This window comes from Platalea leucorodia (assembly GCF_965183815.1).
Source record: "Platalea leucorodia genome assembly, chromosome: 4".
Lineage (NCBI taxonomy): Eukaryota > Metazoa > Chordata > Aves > Pelecaniformes > Threskiornithidae > Platalea > Platalea leucorodia.
In genome coordinates this window covers 11,280,012-11,304,515 of record NC_138826.1, presented here as the reverse complement: position 1 = coordinate 11,304,515, position 24,504 = coordinate 11,280,012, and the positions used below count along the sequence as shown (strand labels likewise).

The window sequence follows — 24,504 nt, the reverse complement described above, 5'->3', positions numbered from 1 at the left end:
GCATACTCAGAGTAAGTAAGAGTCCTATTAAAAACCCAAGTGTGCAGCTTTCACAGGGCTGGGGTTAGCTTTCACAGCGTGCTGCTCTCTTCTAAAGCTGTTGCGCAAGAGTTGTATGCGTAACATTTCTAACCAGCCAAAATCGCTCTTTATATTTGATCAAGAATAATTTTTTTTTACCTTTGAACCTGCTGCAACACAGGTTCAAAGGTTACCTGGGTGCAGTGTTGCCTGTTTATTAAAGCCACACACGGATGATTCGGGGCTTAGTCCTGCCACAGGAGCTGGGGAAGCACCAACCCTTGAACACCCACTTGGAGTTGTAAAGCAGCAAAGGAAGCAAGCTGTACCGGCCCCTCCACCCTCCTCCAGCACTGAAGGAAGGTAAGCAATCTCTCCTGATCAGAGCCTGTCTTTCCCAAGTACTAGGCTTCCTGCTCCTGCAGAGAAGTACTGCAAGTGGGATAATAGCCTTAATTTGCTGCAATGCCTGGATCCAATGGACTCTTCGCATCACACTGTGTGCTGATAAAGGCAACAGCTGTGTAATTGGTTGCATGTTATTAAAGAAGCAAGTCTGGGCTCAGGGGTGGCATACAGAGAAATCACAGCCTGAGTGAGAGCAACCACCTGAACACTCCCTGCTGCTATAGACTGGCTGAAACTGGAAACTTGACTACCGTCCAGGCTGAAGCCATTTTCTTATCAGTTTGTTAGTTACGTCTATTTAAAGATACAGTGCACAGAGTACCAGTGCCAGGCTCCCATTCAGACTCGTGTTTAAAACAGAGTTCAAGAAATAAAAGCATCATTTGGTTCCACAGCATCACGGGCAGGTTTTGAAATCTTGTCAGTAAAAACCTGTTTTATGCTAGATCATTTATACACACAGGCTTATTGGCAACATTTACTACAATAGGACCTTAATCCCTAACTAAGAACACAGAAGCTGGCTATAATGCCTTTTTTAATGTTTTAAAAGCACAGATCTTAGAGTATGGCACACTAGACTGCTGCCACTGCCTTGGTACAACTGCTTGGTGTAGCTATAGAGATGGAGCTTTCTCCAAGCTCTTGCTTGTGTACAGAGCTGCAGCTGTAACAAAGGAGAGGATAGTGAAGAAAAAGATTAGCCAGAAATCAAGCTGCAAGTAACAGAGCTGGCGCAAAGCATGCTGCTCTTCCAAGTCCCAAGCCCACTGTCCTGTCCATACTACCTTCTCTGAGGAACCCACTTATGCTCCAAGAAGATTATTTATGTCCCTGTGCAGTTACTCTGCTTTACAAAAGCCAGAAGGGTGTCCTTGAAAAGTGTAGCAGAGCAATAAAGAATGATTATTTTTATAGCATTAAGAAAACAAATTGGAATTCAAAAACCCTTCAAATAAGGTGAGCCCATACTTCCCACAGACTCAGAAAATTTAGATCCAAGTCTTGAAGTGGCAACAGAGAAAACTGTACACTGAGCTAATGCTTCCCCTTCATTTCTTTACATCTTCTGCTATTTGCTATAGGTAGATGGGCTATTTTGGCATCTTTGGATAGCAAAAGCTCATGTTGTGCCATGACCTTAAGGTCTATTATAAAAGCTCATCTTATCCATCCTCTATGCAAACCTTTTGTGACAGGGACAACAGAAAGGAAACAACCTGAGCTCTCTATAGACATACTCTACCTACTGCTCATCTTAATTTGCTAATGGGTATGAAAGATGCAAGTGTACAGTTTATACACATGTACGAAAAGAAGCAAAGGTTGAGTTATTCATTACTCTGCTTTATTTTTTGGCAGAGAATTACTAGCAACAAATGGATTTGTGCCTCTCATAAAAATCTGGAGTTTATTCAGATCGTTTGAGGCAGTATGAAAAATTAAAAGCCTCAAAATTTACATGTCACTTCTTAGGCATACCAGGGAAAGAGCATCAGCTGTATTCTAATTTATGAGCATTAAACAGAACCAATCATTAAGGAGAAGCTACCCTATCCAAGGCTTTTCTGTCTGCACCCCTTAATCCAGTTTACGTTGGAGCTGTGAGACCCACTGAGCCCAGGCAATGCAGTGTAACCTTACCAGCTCAGGGACCTCCACATCACACACTGGGCTTCTGGCAGGCCAGGTAGGACAGCGCTGCGGGCATGTTCTCTCACACCCGCAGCCAAAGTCAATGCATCTGAGATACACAGCATTGCTACCCAACAGCTGATCAGAGGCAGGGCAAATTCACTGCTTTTTCTCTTCCTCCTGGAAAAATAACAGCCCGAGGCTAGATATCTGAAGGGGGAAAATCCTCAGAGAGGCACTCAAAGAAGGTGATAATGGATCTGGCTGGGCCGGGCGCCTGGCCTTCTTTCCCTTCTTTCTGTAAGCATAAGTGCACCCTGACTGGCACTATTAAAGCTGAAGCTCTCAGCTTCACTTAAATGTCACAGGAACAAGTCTGGGTAGGCAAAGCGAAAGGCAGAGGAGTTTGATGCAGAACGAGCTATTTCTTTTTCATCTTCATGTAAAACTTACAGCAAAATCAGTGAATTAAGCCTCAGCTTCCCTAAAAGTATATCCACATTGCTAAATAATGCCACAATTGCAGTTTAAGTTAGCTTTACCCGAATGGCATAAAGTTTACAGCAGCAATAAAAACATAATTGCAATTAGTAGAGGCTATGTGTTTTAGCAAGCCAAGGTCCAGGACAGGTTGTATTCTAGATGCAAGTACATGGTATATTATTCCATCCCAGCTATAGTTAGTCTAGCTAAGCAGATTATTCTGAAATCATGCAGCATAGAAAAACTTTCAGATAGATAGGCAAACTGTTAAGTGGGAAAACAACTCCAAGATCTGAGGTCAAAGCACTAAAGAAGAGAGACAAGTGAAGCTACTGTCTTCCCACCCCTCCAAACCTGCTGCAAAATTCCAGTTACATTAGACAAGCATCAGAGAGAAAAAAGGAAAATGCAGCAGCTATAAACTTTTAAACGAAGAAATGCAACTGTAAAACCATAAAGAAAATCCCTGTCATAGCAGGAAACAAAACTGAAATTTGAAACGTGATTCACTGTTACCTTGCGCAAATAATTGCACATATGTAAGTCTATACCACAGCAGAAAGAACTAGGTAGCTTTTGGGGAAAAAAACCAAACCAAACCAAAACCCACAAAAACCAAATAAACCAAAACCAGTGGCAAAAATGAGGATCCAGCCCACCACCAAGTATGTTACAGCAGTATGTGAGAAATACTGTGCTCAAAGCATTTTGTTGGTATTACAGGCTACAAAGCTCTGCTCAGGTTAATGTACACACAGCTACAGGGAGAAAATGGCTATTGTTGAGAGTGCAGCTTTATACACAGAGAAAATTAATAGCAAATAGATTATAAATAAGAAATGATAAATATAATTTCAAGAGGTTTTGGTCTACTTTTCACCTCACTCTTCAGAAATGTGTAAACTTCAAGCTCTTTTCATCAACAAACAAAAAACTCAACAACTTCCTCAGTGTTTTTTTTCTAACCACTTCAGTTCCCCCATGCAAGTTCCTCCCATTTACAAGCTCCCTTCCCAGTATGCTTTTCTGCTTGCTGATATATTTAAATCGGGGAGAGGGAACTAGCTGTAGTTTTTAACATGAGTGTTCTCTAATTGTTGTTGGTTTGCTACTGTGCTGGTAAGGCTCCCTTTTACTTAAGGAAAAGAGGTTGGTTTCCCACCCTATCTTCAAAATGGTAGGTGGTTTTGATTACTGGTTCTCACCTCTATACTTGTTCTGAAATATTTTCTGTATAAGTAATGAAATTCTACTTTTATTTGTTTTATTGCTAATGGGCTTGCTTGTTGTTACTCATGTGGCCTTTACTGTAACCTATGTGCAAGTGCAGTGATTAGCTGCAGGGCTCAAGATAATGAGTTTTTCAGGAGCCTGCTAGGAAATCTCTGGTAGCGTGCTATCAGATGTTAACCTTAGGCTGGGCTAAGTTCAGATATATGTTTGCTCTTTGCTCTTCGTAATGGAAGTGCCATAATAATATGTAGTGATAAAAGACATTAGTATCTAGAAGTTTTTAGTGCTACCTTTTTTCTGTGTGGCTATGTAAAGTGCTTAAAGATGATATTCTAGCTCTCTTAGGAGTTCTATGTGAATTTTCAAGTTGAGCTGTTCTAGCTGTTTAAACCATGCTTGTTGTGTGTCTAGAGATAATTTCCTATTAATACAGTGTTGATGTATGTATGTTTTGCAAGAATGCGATCCTGTATTCTCTAATAGGATAACAGTAACAGAAGCCCTTATACTATTTTTTAAATTTTTCCAAACTTCTGAGGGCTAGTTGAACATGTTCTCTCTTTCTGAGTAGGCAGTTTTCAAGGAGAAAACCTGATATAAAAATAAAAGCTTGGCTTTTCAATTTATCTGATAAAACTACTTTTAGTACTAAGCAGTGTCATGGTGTCATTGCCCTCCTCATGGAGGGACAGTAATAGCAGACATATAGTAAAATTCTTTATAAATTCTTTCTATTTAAGTATACTGAAAGCCTAAGTTCAATAGGTTTCATGAGCAAGGCCCAGAAATAGCCTGTAACATGCAGTCTGAAACCACAGAGCACTATACTTCCTGAAAGTAACTTACTGAGGCCTCGTTCTTTCCCACCCCTTAGCAGAGTGCTTCTCAGCCGAGATCAAAGTGTACTTGAACTGTTTGGCTCTCTCTTTCATAAGAGGTACTCTGAAAGCAAAGCCTAACTAAAGTGTATCATCTCAGGCTTAATGCAAGTTACTGTGGATTTTGCTTTGTGGTTTTTACGTGGCTCTTTTCAGCAGTCAGTGCTGAGCTGTTGCACTTTAGCTTCTCTCTGGATGCTAAAAGTTAGATGTTCCTAAACCCTGCAGAACACAAGACTTCTTGCTGCAGTAAGATGGGATATAATGCTTCCAAGGAGTAAGAACTGGCACAGCGGCTCACATCTGCACGACACCAGGCAAGAGCTGCACTGTCTAAGCAAATGTAAGGAGTGAGCTACTGGCGGTTAACTAACTAACTAGTGACCCCAGTGTAGTTGGTTGTACTCTACTCTTCCTGCTTGAAAGGAGTCAATGTTACCTTACTAATGCTGGTCAACAAGTTCTCATGATCGCCTCAAAAGCATATGCACGCTGTTTCTTACGCAACCTTGAGACAAAGAATATAATTCTAGAAAACGTTCTCCCAGGCAGTGCATGACCATTGCTTCTGAAATTGTGCGAGCAGCAGAGGTTGCTTTGCTGCCTGTAAAGAACTACTGTGGTGGAGATGACACTGATTTCTTTCTTCATACGTATGTGCTTGGAGGCACAAAGCTCAGTCACTTCCCAGTCGGGAGAATCTCCTGACTTGGAGAGAATAAAGAATAACTGTTTCATTCCTTCTAGCTAGTGAAGGAATTGCTGTAGAGGTGAGGGAGAGGGTACAGTAGAAATGAGAACATGTACTCCTGAACTCAAAGCTGTACATGGTATCCTCGTAATCTCTTCTGATAAAAACTAAGCCTTTGCACTCCAGCACCTAGTGCATCTTATCCCTGACCATTGATCAGGGCAGGCAACCTAAGTACACTTTAACTGTCTAGCATCTTATTGCACAAGAGGACTAGCGGGTGGTTTGAGACATCCTGTGCATTTTGTATCTTTCTGACCCCTGGGAGCTCAGCTCTTCGACACTCAGGGGTTTCAAGCATTCCACCCCTGCCCGCCACACGCTTAACAAGGCAGCTGGTGCTCAGACTGGCCCTGCAGTGGAAGCTGGTGTCTGTCAAAAATGCCCTGGCTTTGTCTCATGCTGCACTGAGCTGAGTTTTCACTCAGTTGCTATAGATGAAGTATTATGTATGCATAGGGCATTTGGATTTGGGGGTTAAGCTCTGGTTGTAGTTGCTGCATAGGACAGATCTAGGGTAGAGCTGTTCTCTTCCCATGGACAGAAAACTCTGTCAGGTACAGACTCCTGTCCCCTCAAAGCAGAAGAGCCAGCAGAGAGCAGCAGGGTTAAGTGGCTTTTGGAGGATACCAGAGGTGATTAACTAGCAGTGACTTGGATTTGACAAGTAGTTACAGTAGAAGCTCTAGCCATAGGAAACAACTGTCCTAATGCTGGGAATTGAGACAAATTTGCTGACAGTCTCTTGCCACAGCTTGAGTAACATACCCTATGTACTTTGATAGGAGTGACTAAAGCCAATCTGAGGAAACATGGTTGGAAAGTAAAAGCAAAACGCTGTCACTGTTCTATTCATAAAGTAGGGGAATTGAAAATAGTCTTTCAGATATGAAAAGTATTTTTTTGTGTATTGCAAACAAGATCTAGCTATGTGTGCTTTTTTGACATAACACTAACTTCTGTAGCTTTAAAGGATGTTAGGTTTTGACTCTCACATGCATATCTCATTCAGTGCTGTAAGTGGGCTAATGAAGACGGTTAATTAAAAAACAAAAACAAACAAACAAAACCCCCAAAAAACTAGAAGCAAATGAGCATGCAATACTTCCCAGGCTTTAGAGATCAACTCGGCAACAGGTCTTTCTTTAAATTAAAAATGCGTTTGGCTTATAACTGAAAATCATCCTTGACAAGCTATAGGGATGCTGATCAGGTTACACTGGGATTACACTACTGTCTGGTTTCTCTTTCTTTCTATGTATGTGATTTGCAGAATCAATTCAGAATCTGAAGGCCAAAGCTTTACTGCATTTAATCATCTTCAGGCTATTCTCAACCTGAGCAGGTGTTCTCTCTGGACTTTGAGTTCTCTGCTCATCATTATCTTTCAGTGCCTGATGTTCAGTCTTCCTAGATGTCTTGGCACGAACTGCCTTGCATGTGAGGCAGTGAGGAGATGAGAATACCCTCATGGAAAGATTTTCAGTGACTTATCTACTGCTGCATGGAGCATTTGGGGTTAGTGGGTTCTCTGATCCTTACCACAAAAAGGTCAGACAAGAGTCCTCTGTTAATTTTCTGTCAAATAAATCTATGTAACAGACAGTAGCTACTTGTGACAACTGCACTGATCTGTCTGATTAGGCAGTGTTAATAATTTATAGTAGAGGACTTGGTGCTATAGACATGATCCTCAGTTCTGTTTATTACCTCTAGCATGATACTCTAAAGGCAACCAATCCTTCCTGGTTTCTAGGAAATTGTCTTAAAATTACTGTCAAAATGAACCCATGAGAGCACACTTCAGCCATTAAAACTGGTACAGCTGTACAGGCGTGTGGGCTCTTCAGTTTCCTCCATATAGCTCTATTCTCTTACTGCTGATTGATGATTGAAAAATTTCACGTCCAGGGAAGAGGCATCTGAAATGCATTGAGTGCAAACTCCTTTTGGCCCATCTGGGGATGGAAAAAGACTGGAAAATAGCCCAAGCTGATTGTTATTAATCAAAATTCAGGGGAACATGAGTACTCTGGTATCCCTCTAAAAAGATGTGAGAATAGATGTGCCAAGGTCTAGTTTTGCCAACTTCTTCTAACAAGCTAAGCTTCCAACGTACGAATGGTGCAAACGTGATTTGCTCTGTCACTTGGATGTAGTAGTGGGCTCTGAGTTAAAGGAATAAAGTTTGTATATCCAACTCCTCTTCACGTCAGAGAGTGGAGATGCCTCTACCAAGCTGCCTCCGTGCTCATGCTATAAAAAAGTGACTTGTTCATGTTAACAAAAGAGGAAGTGGCTGACTCACACCATAAACCAGATGCTGTTTACTAACGGCTCCAGTAATGGGTTACAAGGGCAAATGTATAAATCATGAAGAGCAGCTGATTGCCAAACTCACTTTATTAATCATCTTCAGTCTTCCAAACAGAGCAGTACTAGAACCTAAACCGTTAAGTGGCTTTGCCCTGAATGTAAACTTGATCAGCAGACCTGCTTTTAGGGGATTTTTTTTTCTCCAGGCTCAGTTGATAAAGGCCCAAAGGAAGGGTGTGGAGATGGGTGATCCTGTGCTGCAGAAAGAGCAGGTTTTTGCATCCTAGGTTTGATATGCCCAGTGACTGAACTGTCAGTCAGAGCAGAGTGCCAAGGGCAGTTCCTGCCTTTCTTGCTCTAGCACAATTGGTTTTTTGGACTCTCGATACATGAAACCAAGGTCAGGAGTTTGAAGGGCACATTGTAACTAAGGCTTAGAGTAGGAAAGAGGTCTAGGGAGTTGGTACTTTTCAGATATGTAGGTGGTATGCTTTTGGCAGCTTGGACTTGATGACAAGCCTCTGAGGTACCCTTTCTTATCCAGATGCTGAGCGGGCAAAGCACGCCTTCTCTCACCAGAGAACACACTAGGATTGCTGATTAACACAGCCACTGGAAAATGAAAACTACAAAACCATAAACCAGATATGGGTGAGCTAACTCTGGTCAGTCTGGGCCCAGAGACACAAATTCTGACTTAGGGGCCTGGCTGAATTTACTAACTGTTTGGAAAATACCTTCAGCTTTCTTGGACTTAAAGGGTAACTGGAGCCCATTGCTCCAGAATGCGTGGTATTCTTCTTGTACGGGGATTTAGTTAGTTGCTAGCTGACATACTATCTACTGACTGGGTTCCCTTGATTCTGTATGAAGGAATTTGAAAGGGTGTGGTTATTCATCTTGCAAAGTGTGATGTGTCATGTCCTGCATAGCTATTTAGATACTAGCAAAGATAAGTTGGTGAGATCTGAGTTGGTTCAGACAAAAAGCCGTCACCTGTACTAGATTTGTCTTGGCCATTCAATCTTTTGGTTATACTTAATTTGGGAAATTATATACTGGTTTTCCCCAGGCAGATTTTTACTCTTGAATAGAAAGAATTGACATCTGTTCCTTGTCTGACTTCATCAGGCTTCAGCTTTTGTGGAGGTGGATGCAGCATGGATTTGGATTTATGGGGACAGGTGACTTGATCTCTTAAGAGGCTTAAAGCGTTGCATAAGCATGCTTCATTATTGTACCAGGACTCTTTAGGGGCAAACCGCTGAAATGATTTATAGTATTGCTTAACAAACTACTTAAGTAACCATGGCTCATAGTTAGTGAGTGCTTCTAACTCATGTCTGTTAAACCTCCTGTTTGTTTCAGGTTCAACTCTGGCTCCACTGATCCAGCACAATGATCTGGATACTTCAAGTCTTGTTCTCACCGCTCCCAACACCAGCGTTGATTAGTCTTATTGTATTTGGAACTGGCATCTTCCTGTGGGTGATAAGCAGGCCAAAACCTGTTTTGCCTCCTGTTGACTTGAACAAGCAGTCAATAGGAATTGAGGTAATACTTACTCTGCTTGTGGGCATGGACTATTTTTGAGCTTAATCTGAATACCGATCCATTCTGACTCTGGGTATCAGTGGAAACTCTCCTGTCTGATACACACAGCCTTCCCTCCCAGGTGTACAACTCAAAAGTACGGTGGGGAGAAGGGAAGTCTTAAGACACTAGGAGTAAGAAACAGCAGCTCTTGCCAACAGGGTTAGGTGGGCTTTTTATCAGATGGCCTTGGCTGTCACTGACTTTTTTCGGTATTTCTAAATGCTTTGCATCAGCTTTGAGGCTGGTGCTAGACTTCATGTAACTAGGCAAGTGGTAGCACTCAATCTTTGTCAAGGTCTCTCTAATAACCTGTAATTGAATATTAATCTAAGCCATCTAGAAAATTCCTCTGCATGTGACTAATGACTGAATAGATGAAAATCAGGAAGGAAAATGAGACTTCCCTAACAATGCAATGCTATTGAAATGCTTTAAAGGGGATTGCTGGGAGAATGGCTGAGGAACAAATGACATGGCATCTGTTCTGCACTGTTTCATAACTGTGCTCTGTTCCTAGGGAGGAGCCAGAAGAGGTGCACTCTTGACAGATAATAACCTGCTTTCATATTACTTTGAAGATGGTAAAACCTTGTATGAAGTTTTCCAGAGAGGACTGCATGTTTCTGGTAAGCTTTGCATCTGCTAGTTAGTACTTGCCTATCACAAGTAAATAAAATTATTCCAAGCTCTTTTGCCTTGCCTTGCCTCTTGTCTGCAGTAATAATTCAGGCTAGCAAAAGCTTTCCTAGCCCTCTGTGGGGTGGAGTGACAAGTGACCATTTTTTTTCCCCCACTGATTTAGAAGTAGTCTTAGTTGGCAGACTGGGCAGGAACAAATATCAGACACTTAAGATGGTAGGGTTCAGTGAAGAGTCAGCAGATACTAAGCATCAGAGGGAGCTGGGGGGAAACACCTGTGCTTTGTCTTATGATGTGGGTTTTAGTGTAAAATTACTGCCTGCTTACAACAGGCATGAATTTGTGCATATGTGAGTTCAGGGGTCCCATGCATTGAAATATGTGATAGCTTGCAAGCTATTTCAATCTCACGTGGGCTGTGTAATGGGAAAATATCACCAGATCTTGGAAGTATTGCTTGTAAGGATAAAGCCAACAGTCCTACAATCTTGGTTTGGGCAGAGTGCTTAACGATGGACACTGTGCACTTCCATACTCCATGCAGTTAGCTTGATGTCTGACTGAAAATATTTCCTACTTAGTGTTGCATTCAAGTGCTATGCAACTTCAGTACTGAGCTTTACAATTGCTTTTCTGAACTCTTCCATTAGGAAATGGCAGCTGTTTAGGCTACAGAAAACCCAACCAGCCTTATCAGTGGCTGACATATAAACAGGTGAGTACTGCACATGACAGATGATTTAATTTGGGATACCGTCTTGTTTGTAACACTAAAGTGGGGGAAAACTATCTTACAGGTTTTGGACAGAGCTCAATACCTGGGATCAGGGCTTCTGCAAAAAGGATGCAAACCATCATCAAACCAGTTTATTGGCATTTTTGCTCAGAATAGGCCAGAGGTAAGCAAAAAATTGAATATTCTTTCCCAAAATATTCTGACACCTTGGGGAGAGAGGAGGGTCTGTGTTTAAATAGCTTGAGGCCACATGAGGAACAATCACAACTGGCTTTTCCCTTCCCAGTTCCCTTATTACTGACTGAGCACATACCATGCCAGACATGTAATACAATGATCTTGAACCCTTGCTACTCTAAGAATCTCATAGACATGCTCCTTACACAACCCCCACTACTAATGTGTGCATGGGCTAGTCAAGCTGTATGAAATCTGTAGGTAATCCTGCCTTGCGAGCTGCTAGTTTTCCTTAGCTGTACTGTTTTCTCTCTTCAGTGGATCATTTCAGAGTATGCCTGCTACACTTACTCAATGGTTGCTGTTCCACTCTATGACACTCTGGGGCCAGAGGCCATTGTATATATTGTTAACAAAGGTAAATATTGACTTCCACTATTTCATAATGATTTCTCTAAGAAGCTTTGTTTTGAGAAGGCTCAAGTTCAAGGGAATTTGATGCAAAAATCAGAGTAGCTTTAACCTTACTGCTCTTACACTTTTATAGACACTTAATTTCTGTAAATGAAGCTGCTTTGCAGGGGACATGGTTCAATGCCTAGAAGAAGCCACTGGGCTCCCTATGTCTCCTAATGTCTTGAGTGCAAGTCACTGAAGACTTGCTAGATCCTGTGGACCATCCTGCAATCAGAGCGCTGAACTATTTGCTATTGGAGGTTTTGCAATCTTGAACTCCCACACTGCCAAACAATATCAGACAATGCAGACAGGCTTGCATGCAAATTAGACTAGATGTGTGTTTCTGATTTAAAGTTGTAGGATGTAAAGAGTGGAGGAGGGAGGGGTAAAGATACGCCTAAATCTGTTTAATCTATCTGGTTAGGGCCTGTTGTTCTACAGAAGCAACAACTAGCATGCTGTCATGGAAGAAACTGTTGAGGAAGCTTGAATAAATCTTCAAATTTTCTTCCCCCCCATCTTAGGGAAGATATGGGGGAAAAAAAATATCCACTGCTGTCACAACAATCTGGGATCCAACCCATAAACAGGATTTGCCATGCAAAATCACTTCAACAGTTATGCTGGTGAACCTTGCAAACAGGTCTTGCCTTGGAACTACACAGCTGTGACTTACTAGACTAATGAGGAACTGGCATGTTCAGGCAAATCCAATTCCTCTGCCTCATTTAATGGAAAATGCTTTTGTAATTACATAAAACTCTCTTGCACATGCAGGGAAGCTGAGGCATTAACTCAAGAATTTTAACTACCTCTTTCAAACAGGTCTAAATTTCTTAAGATTTAAGGAAGATGGCTAAACCTGAGGACAATTCTGAACTTTTATGGCAATATCAAAAGTTTAAATGCCTGTCTTGACTGTGATTGAAGATATTTGTCTTCAATTCCTCAGCATTTGCCCTTACTTTGTACAGCTAGAATCTCAAGTTTGCCCAGTCAGTTGGCCATGGTAGGAGGAACCTTCTTAGCACTGTAAGCCAGCCACTGAATCCATATGAACAAATGCAAATGGCTTTGGAACAAACCAATGCTATGTTCTAAATGTATGTGCTACTGAGCTGTCACTCACTAACCTCATGTATTCTAAACAGACTTCTGAAATGTAATTTCTTTTCTGTAGCTGACATAAGCATAGTGATCTGTGACAAGCCCGAGAAAGCACAGGTCTTGCTTGAGAACTGTGAGAAAGAAGAGACCCCATGTCTGAAGACTATCATTCTGATGGATCTCTTTGATAAGGAGCTCAAGGACAGAGGAGCTAAAGTGGGAGTTGAAATTCTAGCACTGGAGGAGGTTGAGGTAGGTGACTAAAGGCTTCTGCTTGATCTTGCAGAGAAATACCTTGCCAGCTAGACATCTGGACCTTCTCTGGCAATAATGACACTTTAATGTAAGCATTATCCAGTTATCACACCTGTACCTGAGATCTTGATGAACAGTCATTTTGAAACTTGATATATTTAGCCAAATGGACTTGCAGAGTTCAAACCATTGACTAAAGTTGTGTCCATGTGTTGTGGACAGTCAGTATGCATTAACCTGAAGACTTCCTTAGCTTAATTCGTGGTGCAGTTGTAACAGGATTTCTCAGGCTTCTAAGCTGGCAGTTGAGTCTAATTGAAACTGTCAGTGCAAATTACTGGCTGCTTTGACATCCCAATACTAGGCTTAATCTTCCAGATATGATGCATAAATGCAAAGTATAAGAGATGTGGCCTACATCAAATAAAATGAAATATCTCCACTCAGGACTTCCAAATTCCTTAAATAGTTCTGATCACTTTCTACACACCCAAATTCATGCTTTCCACAACCCCAGGAGTCAGTTTTTCCAAGTTGTGTGTCTTAAATTCAGGAAGACCAACATGTCTCTCTGAATGAGACAGAGTATCAAGAGGCAAAGTAAAAACAAGTGTTGCATTTGAAATGCAATTACCTATTCATCTATTGTTGTTACACATCTTTCTGTTGCAATTGTTAAGCTGCGTTTTCTCTCTAACACAGGAGCTGGGAAGAAACAACATCAGAGAACCAGTTGTAAGTATCTCTGTGGAACAGTTATAAACTTGCAAAACTAGTCTCTGAAAAGACCACTTGCCATGCTGCTAGTAGAGGAGGCTGGCAGGATTATTTTAGTATCTGTCTTGTCTTGCTGTTTCCAAACAGAATTCCTGGTTCATCCCACTTCAGGATGTGTATGTAAATACTGACAAGCAACATCATAATCCTTACTCTCTTGACCTTTATGTGCTTTTTCCCTCTAGCCTCCTAAGCCTGAAGATCTTTGCATCGTATGTTTTACAAGTGGAACCACAGGTAAGATAATATATATTGATGCCTCCCCACTAAAACTACAAGTCAAGTACACTAAGACAAAGCTTCTTGGCGCTGGGGGGAAGAATTGCCAAATTCATGTTGTCTGACCCTAATATAGAGTCTTAATGTTAAAGAGATTAGTTGTTTAACTCTGTCTGTATTCTAATCCACAGGAGCTAGAGAAACATCTTGTTTCAGCATTATCTATGCTGCTCCTAATTACTCTGCTGTTTCAGAGACATTTCCTTTATATAATATCCATAGCTGAAAGTGCTCAAGATGAGGCATATTTGTGATCTCTTAGGACAATGCATGCTATGACTGAGCCTAATACCAAGATAGTTCAAACTGAGCCAAACAAGACATGGGAAACTGACAGCGGAAGCAGTCAGAGCCACAGCTGACTTTGCTCAATCTCTCCAAAGGTAACCCCAAAGGAGCCATGCTGACACATCAAAATGTTGTTGCAAATGCTGCTGCCTTCCTTAGAAGCACAGAGGTAAGCTACTGCTAATGGTGATCTCTAGGCTATATGTCACTCAGTCATGAAACTAGCTTTAATGTGGGCATTTTCTGCAAACCGTTCACTCCCAGCAAACTCATGCTTTCCTAAGTGCCCATATTTCAATGGGACAATAGTATTGCAAGAAACTTGGTTTAACCTTAAACAAGAACTTCTACATAGAAGTTATTCTAGAATGAGGCAGTCCTAAATGCCAAGAGTACTAAACTACCCTATTTCAAGTCTTGCCAAAACATAAAACTAATCTTGATCTAGCATGGCTGACTTAGAGCTGCAAATTTTGAAGAGGTGATGGATCAGCCTGAGTTGCTTCAGTCATTTGAAGTGTCTATTTCAAAGTACTCAAATTGATCCAAATGTTATTTGCTTTCTCCTGAAGAGTAACTCAAGCAGGCATAGGGAGTGCTAACCTACTTCTATTTCTTTCCCCTCTAGAACACAGTTGAGTGTACAAGTTCAGATATCACCATATCCTATCTTCCCTTGGCTCACATGTTTGAGAGAGTTGTACAGGTAAGTAGACTGTGTGCATGCTACTAAGCTTCTGTAGATCTTGGATGTATGAACTAGTTCAGACAGTAACACTTGTTAGAAGCCTGGTTAAGACCACCTACCTAAAATAAAACCTCTGAACTGACTAAATAATGCCTAGTTACTTCTCCAAGATATGGCTACTGTATTCATTAAATGAAGCTTTGTTCTTAAATGAAGCAAGGGAAATCAACAGCATCAAGACTTTAGTCAAACACAGTGAAAGCTAATACATGATGAGGAAGCAGTTTAAGACCAGTAGATTTACTACTTGGAGGTAAGCAGTGGTATGTTCTCCGCTGTTTACTCTGCTGGGCTGTGTCATCCTGCCTGTCTGTTTCCTAAACTGAAGTTCTAGTCTTCCAATTAATGCCCTTCCTCCAGCATGTTGTGTAAGGAACGCTTCCTACAGGGAACATTAGCAACCTTGTGGCAGGTTCTAACTCTTCTACATGTAATGGTCTCCAGAACAGTCTCTTAACCTCAATTCTCAACCCAGTATTTAAAGGAGAATGTGTCTTGTCCTATTCCGTGTCAAGATGTTAAATTCTTCTATTGCCTTGTATTTAAATTTTTAGGTATCTATCTCAAAAGATACCAAAATAGAACAGCAGTTACAAATGTGGTGAAGCTCATATTAATTGTATTCAACCATAACATGAAACTTTGTTTTGTGGTGCTCGTGGACTACAAATCAAAGTTGCATGCCAGAACTTAATCTATTCATCTGAGCTTCTATCAATTAAATAATAGTAAAAGGCATGATAGCCTTCTGTATTTCCTCAAAACCTATTCACACAAGAACTTTCCTACCACTGGGCACTGGAAATCATGCTGCTTTCCATAGACAAATAATTATGGCTAATGAAGCTAAAAATTATCCTTCACTCAGCTTAGTCTGGTCAATTTTTAGACTGTGGTCTACAGCTGTGGAGCAAAAGTAGGCTTCTTCCAAGGAGACATCAAGTTGCTAACAGATGACATGAAAGCCTTAAAGCCAACGGTATTTCCAGTTGTACCAAGACTGCTCAACAGAGTATATGACAAGGTATGTGAGCAATTTTTAGCTAAATTATCTTCGTGTTCATGTATCTAAGCAAGCATACAAGTTTAAATTAATACTGAATGCATGATAACATCACCACTAGTTAACTAGTCCTTAGCAGGAAGAATTCTTTAAAATCCTTTCTGAGGAGATGGAGAGAGTTCTGGGACCTGGAGTATAAGAGCAGTGTATCCAGTCATGACTGGGCTAAGTCTGTTGCTGTTCAGAGACAAAAAGTTTGTTTACTTTTGGAATGCAAATGAAGCAAGTGCAAAGCTAGAAGGACCCCTGTCCCTCAAAGCTATGTCTGAAGTATGTCAGCAGTAACACAAATTAGTACTGCCCCTTGGTTCATCGCCTAGACCATGGCAGTAGTGAAGACAGACCCTAGAACATCAAAGTAAGATGTGGTGCCTCCTAACAAAGCAAGAACTGGAAGTACAGATGTGAGTTAAACCCAAGAGTCACCAATACTTTTCCTTGCAGATACAAAGTGGTGCAAAGAGCCCAGTGAAACGTTGCCTGTTAAAGTTTGCTGTGATTATGAAGATGGCTGAAATAAAACAGGGCATAATTCGAAATGACAGCATTTGGGATCAGCTAATCTTCAAAAAAGTTCAGGTAAGTTATTCCAAGTGTAAGTAAGCTGAGCAATGCAGTATTGGAGGATCTGATGGCTTCTATTTCACTTGTAGGAAACCATGGGTGGAAGAATGCGTATAATGGTAACAGGTGCAGCCCCTATATCTCCCTCTGTCCTGACATTTCTTAGAGCAGCATTGGGCTGTCAGGTAAGCTGAGTTTTTTCTTAAAGTAAGACCTGTTTGATGATGCCCACATAAGTGACCAATGATACAGCTGTGGTCCAGCCCAGCTTGTTCCTGGGGAGATTGCTGTCAGTCTTCAGTATTTACAGGCTGCTTGATCTGAGTTAACTGTAACAGGAACAAAATTCTGCAGGGCTGGCTTCAAACTACACTACAAAAAAACTATTCTGTAGGCTCTGCGAAGAGGAATAAAGCAGCAGAAATAGGAACATGCTGCACTCAAAGTCAAGCAGCTGCCTCTGAGCTTTGTGGCTTATCCTGACAGTCAGTGAGCTCCCAATGCAATACATTTGAGAACGGAGTTCAGAGAATGAGGTGACCAAAGCAAGTTTGGATAGGTGAACTTGAAGAACATCTGGTTACACCAATAAGACCAAGAAGTCTTAAAGGCTAAGATTGTCTTGGCTTCCTTCCTAAGAAGAAGACTTAAGCACAGGCATAGTTGAAACTACGCTCTTTCACACCAAGGACTTGATGTTCAAAGAATATTCATCCTTTCTCCCACAGATCTTTGAAGCTTATGGCCAGACTGAATGCTCAGCTGGATGCACTTTCTCAATGCCTGGAGACTGGACAACAGGTATGATAGCCAAGACTTGGAAACTCTCCCACAGCTGTCAACAGAAAGTGGCACTCAAGCATAGGTGCTCTACTGCTTTTAGTTCAATGAAAGTTAAATCCTGGGTACTTAAGCTCAAAGTGATTCTTGGTAGCAACAGTCACCTGTATGCTTAATAGGTACCAAAATTCTTGACTCAGGTAGGTGAAGATCTCTTGTGTAAAGTGACATAGGTCAGCTTAGACCCTGTCCCAGTGTACAGGAAAGGAGTGTCTGTACAGAGCTGAGCAAACTGGATAAGGACTTCCCAAATGGCTTTAAGAAACTAGCTTTAGCTCCCAAATAACTTATTTTACTCAAAGAATTATGACTAAAATATCAGACATGATACTTGACTATTTTCCTGAAGGACTATCTGACCTTGAAGATTTAGCTTTCATTTTAGCAAGGGTGTTTTAAATATTGGGTATTCTAAATTCAAGCTCAAGTCACCATCTTTGAGAACACAGTAACTGCAGAGCATAATGAGGATGAAATGCAAATGAATATCAGGGTCTATGAGGGAATTCTGTGGAGGCAAGTGTGGTACATGGTTGGTGTGGTTGATTACGCCAATAAATGTCTCTAAGCATTGAGACATAGCTGCTACTTATCCTGCATTAACTGTCTGAAAATGGCATTACAATAACTTTCTTGAACATTTGGTGTTAGTCTCCTTTAAACAGTATTGGTTGATGCTAAAGCAGTGAACAAAGAGCCATTTAGTATCTACTGTCACTGAAGTCTTTCATATTTAGGGGGCACCTGAGTTCTCCCATCTCACTTCAAGACCTAGTCTTTTCTAGCTTTAGATCAAACAGGGCCAACTGCTAGCAGAATCTCCAAAACACAATTGTCCATTTTTAATTTTTTTTTTCCTCTCGCTTAGGCCATGTTGGAGCCCCTCTGGCTTGTAATATCATAAAACTAGATGATGTGGAAGAAATGAACTACTTCTCTTCTAACAATGAAGGAGAGGTAGGTACCATCTTCTGTGTGTCAGGAAATACTGAAACATGAGACTTGGTGACTGACAATGTTCTGTGCTTGCTATAGGTCTGCATTAAAGGACCAAATGTGTTCAAAGGTTACCTGAAAGACCCCGAGAAGACAGCAGAAGCAATTGATAAAGATGGCTGGCTCCACACTGGAGACATAGGGAAATGGTTGCCAGTGAGTAATTGCTTAATACAAACCATCCTTCGAATGTGAATTTTTAGCTATTTTACAGTAATCTGAAAAGCTAGTGAAGTGAATTCTAGGATAAAAGCCTTACATGGTATTTTGTTATCATTCACCAAGTAACTCCAGGCAAAGCTCCAAAGATCAATTAGGTTACAAGATCTCAAATAACACCTGCTAGGCCAGTAGTTAAGACTATGTCACTTCCACAACAAAGAACAACAAGGTGTCTTGCTTTCTGTCAGAGGAGAATAAAGGAGCTGTCTAATCATGTCCTGAGCTAACTGGAGAAATTAGACAAAGCGCCCCTTCTCTCTGTAGAGAGCAAAGACCAGTTCCAGGCTAGCATGTGCCTTTCATGCAACAAAGCCAAACCCATTATCTTCTGCTTCTTATAGAAGCAAGGCAGATACTTGAAACTAATGGCCTCTACCTTTGACTTCTAGAATGGAACACTGAAGATCATTGACAGGAAGAAGAACATATTTAAACTTGCACAAGGAGAATACATTGCTCCAGAGAAGATAGAAAATGTCTATATCAGAAGTGCTCCTGTAGCCCAGGTCTTTGTACATGGGGAAAGCCTGAGGGTAAGTGATGTTAGGAGCGAGCATCCTGCAAGGTTCCTCCCGCAATGAGTTCTGGAAGATCAGGACACAAGCGGATGCATATACAAGCATCCTTGAACGAGATCTATTCCCAAGAGTGCCATGTTTATAGGAATATCCTTTCAGAGTTTTTAGGCTGTCTATAGCCTTCCCTCTTGACACCAAAGAAAAGGAGATCTTGGAATGAAGTTGCAAGTTTGGTAAAGGTTATTTACATACTTGTATGGTACTTGTATGTCAGGCCAGCTCTGTACGCTTTCTCCATTCCTTTGCCACAGAGGTGCCACCTATGCTAGCAGAGCAAATCTGTAAACCAGCCAAAAGTAATTGCTGTAGTGTTTAGCACACACAATGGACAAACTGCTCTCTGAACTGCTGTCAGAACTCAGATAAGTGACTTCAAAGTCCTTGTAGCTACCTTCCAAATTCTGGAAAGAGATGGAGATGTAGATGTGGCTTAGTATAGAGATACTGTCCACAATCAAGTTCACATAGACAATCAAAGTTATTTCAGATGCCTTATCTTGGTCTAAACATGACTATTTCTACTTGTTTTCAGTCTTTTCTAATAGGGATAGTGGTTCCTGATCCTGAGACGCTTCCAGGATTTGCAGCAAAACTGGGAATAAAAGGTTCCTATGAAGATATGTGCAAAAATCCAGTGAGTGGCTTTACCTTTTTAGTGGGTTATAGGTAGAATTTAATTCTGAAGTCCAGTCTTGCATTGCTTTGACTTCATTTTTACCCACCTTTTTTGCAAATTTAACTGCCTTAATGCTGGGAGAATCATGCAAGCAGCCTTAAAGTAAAAACTGGAACTAAGTATAGGTGTCCCTTGATGTTTCAAGGGCTATCACTGCTTCTTTTCCAATGAGAAGAAGACACAACCTTGTAGGGGCCTTAATATGAGAAATCTTAAATACTGAAATATGTACATGTATTCTTGCCAACCTCAGTTTTCACTGACTGGGCAATGGGTATGTTCCTGAGTTGCAATCACAAAATGGCAGCTTTACCCACTCTATTCCTGCTCTCTTTCTTCTAGGCAGTGAAGAAAGCTATTCTAGAAGATATGGTTAGACTGGGGAAGGAGGCTGGTCTTAAATCTTTTGAACAAGTGAGTACTTCCAAATCCTGCTTGTCGCAAGCACCTGTGTTGCTAATGCAATGGCTGGGAAGTCTGCATTCCTGTTACTGACTGTGCCAGGATGGGACCTAAGACAGCTGCCCAGGACAACTGATTGAAGCAGGCAGTGAAACATTGACTGGCTGCCTGTCTTTTGACCAAGAGACAGGTGGCTGTACTGGGCAACAGCAGCAATTGCCATGTGATGGCCACAGGCTGCAGGAGCTGTACTGTAGTTCCAGCCTATCCTCTTGCTGTGTCAGCCAGAAGGAGTTTGATTTGCATCAAAAAACAGTTCAGTTACTGGAGCTCCTGAGACTGAGTTCTTGCACTGAGCTCAAGGAAGCTGGGAAGAACTGTTGTTTGTCCTCTAAGTAATTGTGTAAGTAATTGTCATGTGCTAAATTATTTTCTTTTAATAGGTTAAAGACCTGTACATCCACACAGAGATGTTCTCTGTAGAAAATGGACTCTTGACACCAACACTGAAGGCAAAGCGAGCAGAGCTTGTTAAACTCTTCCAGAAGCAGATTGAAGACCTCTATTCAAGTAGGCAGGAATAAGTGGTTAATTTAAATTAAACTGCATGGAGTATCCAAATGAGTCTGTGACACTACATGACCTATGGAGAACACACGCATGAGTGGAGGGGAGCAAGGAGAAAATAAATATATTGTTTCTGGTATCCTGAAAAAAATTACTTTCAGCTGAAGTTGGCTATAGTATAACTGACAACTGGCAGTGTTTGCATCTTGCAGGACTAAGCATCAGCTGTCTAGGCAAAGCCAGAACTTTCATCTTCCTTGGACTGTGAATGAAGCACAAAAACACTCAAGAGCCTCAGCCTTTACAAGGCAGCTGTTTGCACTTCTCACTGTCAAAAGCAAATCCTGTTTTCCTGCTCCAACTATGAACTCCATATTGCTACATTTTGTGGATTGATCTGCAATCAGACTGAACTCTCATGCAGTTGCATGTTTTGGGCGGGGGGGGAGATAGCTCAAAAACCAAGTGCAGCAAAATAACACTTCAGTTTCCACTCAGGATGCTATAACCTATCTCAACTCAAGTTCTCACAATATGAATTGGAGCTAACATCTGTTCAGCAATTACAGAAGTGAATTTCCTGTTCCTAGCCCTGGACCACACAGTATGGGATGTTTTTAATGAAAATGAGTAGTCTGGCATCAACTGGTTTATAAAGTGCATGTGTCTACAGCAAACACAGTTTATACTCTAGTATGGGAGGCACTGGATCAGTTTTTGCACGTTCTCAAAGGGAATGGCAGTTATAAAGCCTCTACGCTTACAAATTTAAGCCTGATAAGTGGAAAACTTTAGCTGTCATTCCTAAGGATATAAGATGCAATAAATTGTAACTGCACAATCAAACCAAAGCCTGTGTGAGTGACTTGTTTCTCTACTGCAACCAGATTGTCAGCTGCAGGGTTTACTGCTGCCTAGTTATAGATAGCTGCAGCTAGAACACAACTGCTGCAAAAAGCTAACTTGTTTCTTATGCTGTCACTGCTCAGCCACAGCTCAAGCCATGAGGCAATAAGATAGTGCCAGACCAGATGTTTCTCCTCTACTCAACTTTCCTTTTCTCGTAGTAAGGCAATATGTGCCAAAGTCTTAATAATGTCTTGCATAAAATCATTCTTCCAGCTCAGCCTATCACATGAAGTAAGGCATTAGATATCATTCTCTGGGGTTAACACTGCTGCTTTAGAAAACTATTTAGGCAAGATGAGTACTGTCTCTATCTTTAGAAACGTGTTCAATCAGTGCATGCTGTCTCTGCTGACAGTTCCTCCCTGTCCCTGTAGTAGTTTGCTGTATCAGTCCAAAAGGCAATGCAGTGCTAACATGGATGTAACATGGGGGAGGAGTAGATGTAGCTCTCCTGTATCAATTCTCCTTGTCTGTGCCAGATTCTTACAGCTGGTGTCCATTCCTCTCTGTATTTAACGTTCTTGGTCAGATATCACAAAATGAAAGCAACCAGTACAGTTGTTGGTTGGGAAAGACCCACCCCTTGCTGCGAGGCATCTCTAGCTTTGACAAAGACCTTGATGTTTTCAGGTAACTGTTGTGTCACTTATTGTGCTTGTCATAACCTGAGGCTATAAAGGTTTCTAAGACTCTGAAAGTGCATGTCACTATACTGCTCATCTTTCTCATGCTTCCTTAAAGCACTGTGACTTAAAAGTTACTGATGGCTTAATCTTTTCCCCAGGGGAGACTGGGGAGAAAAAACGGAACGAGAGGTAAGAAGAAATGCATACTGAAACTGGTTTTGGGTTCTGATGAGCAATTCAGTTGAGGACAGTAAATCAAGTGCAACCGAGATCTGTAAAACTTGAGGCTGAATCCTGTGATGCCACCTGCTGCAGTGCCTGGAAAGTACTTTACTTTACTTTGTTTATTTTATCAAGTGAAACTTCCCTACAGAGATCTGCTTGGATGTTGAAGCCCAGTGCTCTGTGGTTGGCCCTTCAACTAGCAGTATTCAGATACCAATCACAGTGCTTCATTCAGCTTAAAGAGATGTCTTGTGAACTGGGTAGGGAACGCCTACTTTTCCATGCCATGTCTCAAAAAGTAGTAACTTTGTACAGGTCACTTCCTAATACAGTAGATGCTTTCTCTTTCAGAAGAGAAAACACCTCAACCTCTGAACTTGGTTTGCTCTTAATAGCAATTAAGCCTCTTCTCACAGTGGCAAACTACAGTGCTTTAGATCTTTCATGTTTGTAGCATCTGCTAGTAGCTATTAGAAAGACAGAATTGAATGGGTAATGGCACTGTCTGAACAATAAACCATACATAGCAACTCAAGTGTAAATTGGTCTGAAACTGCTCTCTTGGGTGCCGCTTCTGCCATATGAACTGCTTCCATGATATAGATCTGAAGTGAAAACAGGAGTACTTTAGGCATGCTTGCACTGAAATGGTGCAAAAATTATTTCAGGCTATTGTTTGAGCGCTAGAGAAAGCTACAGCAGGCTTGAAGCACTGTTACATCCAGTGAATGAGCACTAGAGAAAGCTACAGCAGGCTTGAAGCACTGTTATAGCCAGTGAACAAAGATTTGAGGTAAGGATGGCTATAGGTACAATGAAGTTCAATTCTCTGCAACTTTTTCCCCATGATACAGAGATTGGTGCTAAAATAACATCCTCCCTTCTCTACTTGCTTTAAAAAGCTCTCATCTAGTAGCTGTCCATTATGAATTGATCCATTTGGTCTGCAGTATAGATGTGTATACATGCTGAATAATGAGATACCATGCCTAATAAAAAGTATGATTCACATAAGGGCAGATATTTAATATGAATGTTGATAGTATAGCTTCTTTTTACTTAACAAATTGGAAACAACTCATACGTACTACATCAAGAATTAGACTGCCTGATTTCAGCTCTCCAAATCATATAAGAATTGTATACCAAAATATACAAAAAATACAATTTGTTACATGTATTTTCTTTCCATCTCTATGAAACAACCCCTGTGCCTGCAAGTTATTAATTAGTGGTTAGTCTCTTCTGTTCCTGATCCAGAGAGGAAGTGTTCAGAGGGAAATACTGACTCTTAATTCATAATTTGGCTTTAATGAGATTCTTATTTCAATCTACACTCTCAACACAGCTCTAGAATCATTCTCGAATGCCGTAGCTAGACAACTCAACTGTAATAACTAAATAACCTGCAAATAACTGGCTTCCTAGCATGGGAAGTTCTCTTTTCTCTTCCCGGTCACTACTTTGCATTTGAAAAACTAACTACGTGGGAGATGCTTAAACTCTAGCGTGAGTTTGTATTTGCTCAACTTGTAAGAGATCTGGATTAAAATCAGAAGCCTCTTGGTTAATAATATTGAGGAGGAGAGAACTCTTTCATCATTGATTTCTTTTACTATTGGTAATTACCTCAAAGTTACCAGGCATGAGAATACCAAGGCTAGTCTTCTGCACAGCCTCTTGTATGTGGTAATCCAGCCCCTTCCTCATTAACTGAGACACCTCGCACAGGCAGTGGTTTCACTCCTCAAAGGAATCTCTTCGGATTGGAGGGTGAAGTGAGGGCAGATGAGTAGAAAGCAAAATCTTCATTGACTTGGTGGTTGAACAGGCTGCCTGAGATGTTCATTTACCATGGCCAATATTGTTTGCTTCTATGACAGATTCCATTTCTGTTTTGGTGCAAAAACTGCCTGAACTAAAGTAGGTGGCTCTTTCTTATTAGCCTATTTCATTGTTTTCCTTTAAATAGGAGGGCAGGGTTCCACTTCAGTATGTGTTACCCTTAATCTCCATCATACTAGAGCCTGAGCTAGGCTAGTGTAGCATT

At 41.1% G+C, this 24,504-nt stretch overlaps 2 protein-coding genes across 2 annotated transcripts in view; one reads left to right on the top strand and one right to left on the bottom strand.

Moving 5' to 3' along the window:
- Positions 1–2,191: 2,191 nt before the first annotated feature.
- Positions 2,192–24,504, bottom strand: part of ZDHHC6 (zDHHC palmitoyltransferase 6) — a 35,464-nt gene continuing 13,151 nt past the window's right edge. The window contains exon 10 of the mRNA XM_082308621.1: positions 2,192–2,244. Coding sequence (XP_082164747.1) covers positions 2,207–2,244 — 38 coding nt within the window. The 3' untranslated portion in view covers positions 2,192–2,206. The remainder of the gene's footprint in view (positions 2,245–24,504) is intronic.
- ACSL5 (acyl-CoA synthetase long chain family member 5) lies at positions 3,638–20,716 on the top strand. The gene is made up of 21 exons (XM_082309170.1): positions 3,638–3,724; positions 9,094–9,279; positions 9,839–9,947; positions 10,611–10,675; positions 10,758–10,859; positions 11,192–11,291; positions 12,513–12,691; positions 13,397–13,429; positions 13,657–13,708; positions 14,134–14,207; positions 14,667–14,744; positions 15,676–15,810; positions 16,294–16,428; positions 16,503–16,598; positions 17,142–17,214; positions 18,122–18,210; positions 18,289–18,405; positions 18,861–19,004; positions 19,582–19,683; positions 20,068–20,139; positions 20,571–20,716. The coding sequence occupies exons 2-21, from the start codon at positions 9,124–9,126 to the stop codon at positions 20,709–20,711; spliced, it is 2,052 nt and encodes a 683-aa protein (XP_082165296.1). The 5' UTR covers positions 3,638–3,724; positions 9,094–9,123; the 3' UTR covers positions 20,712–20,716.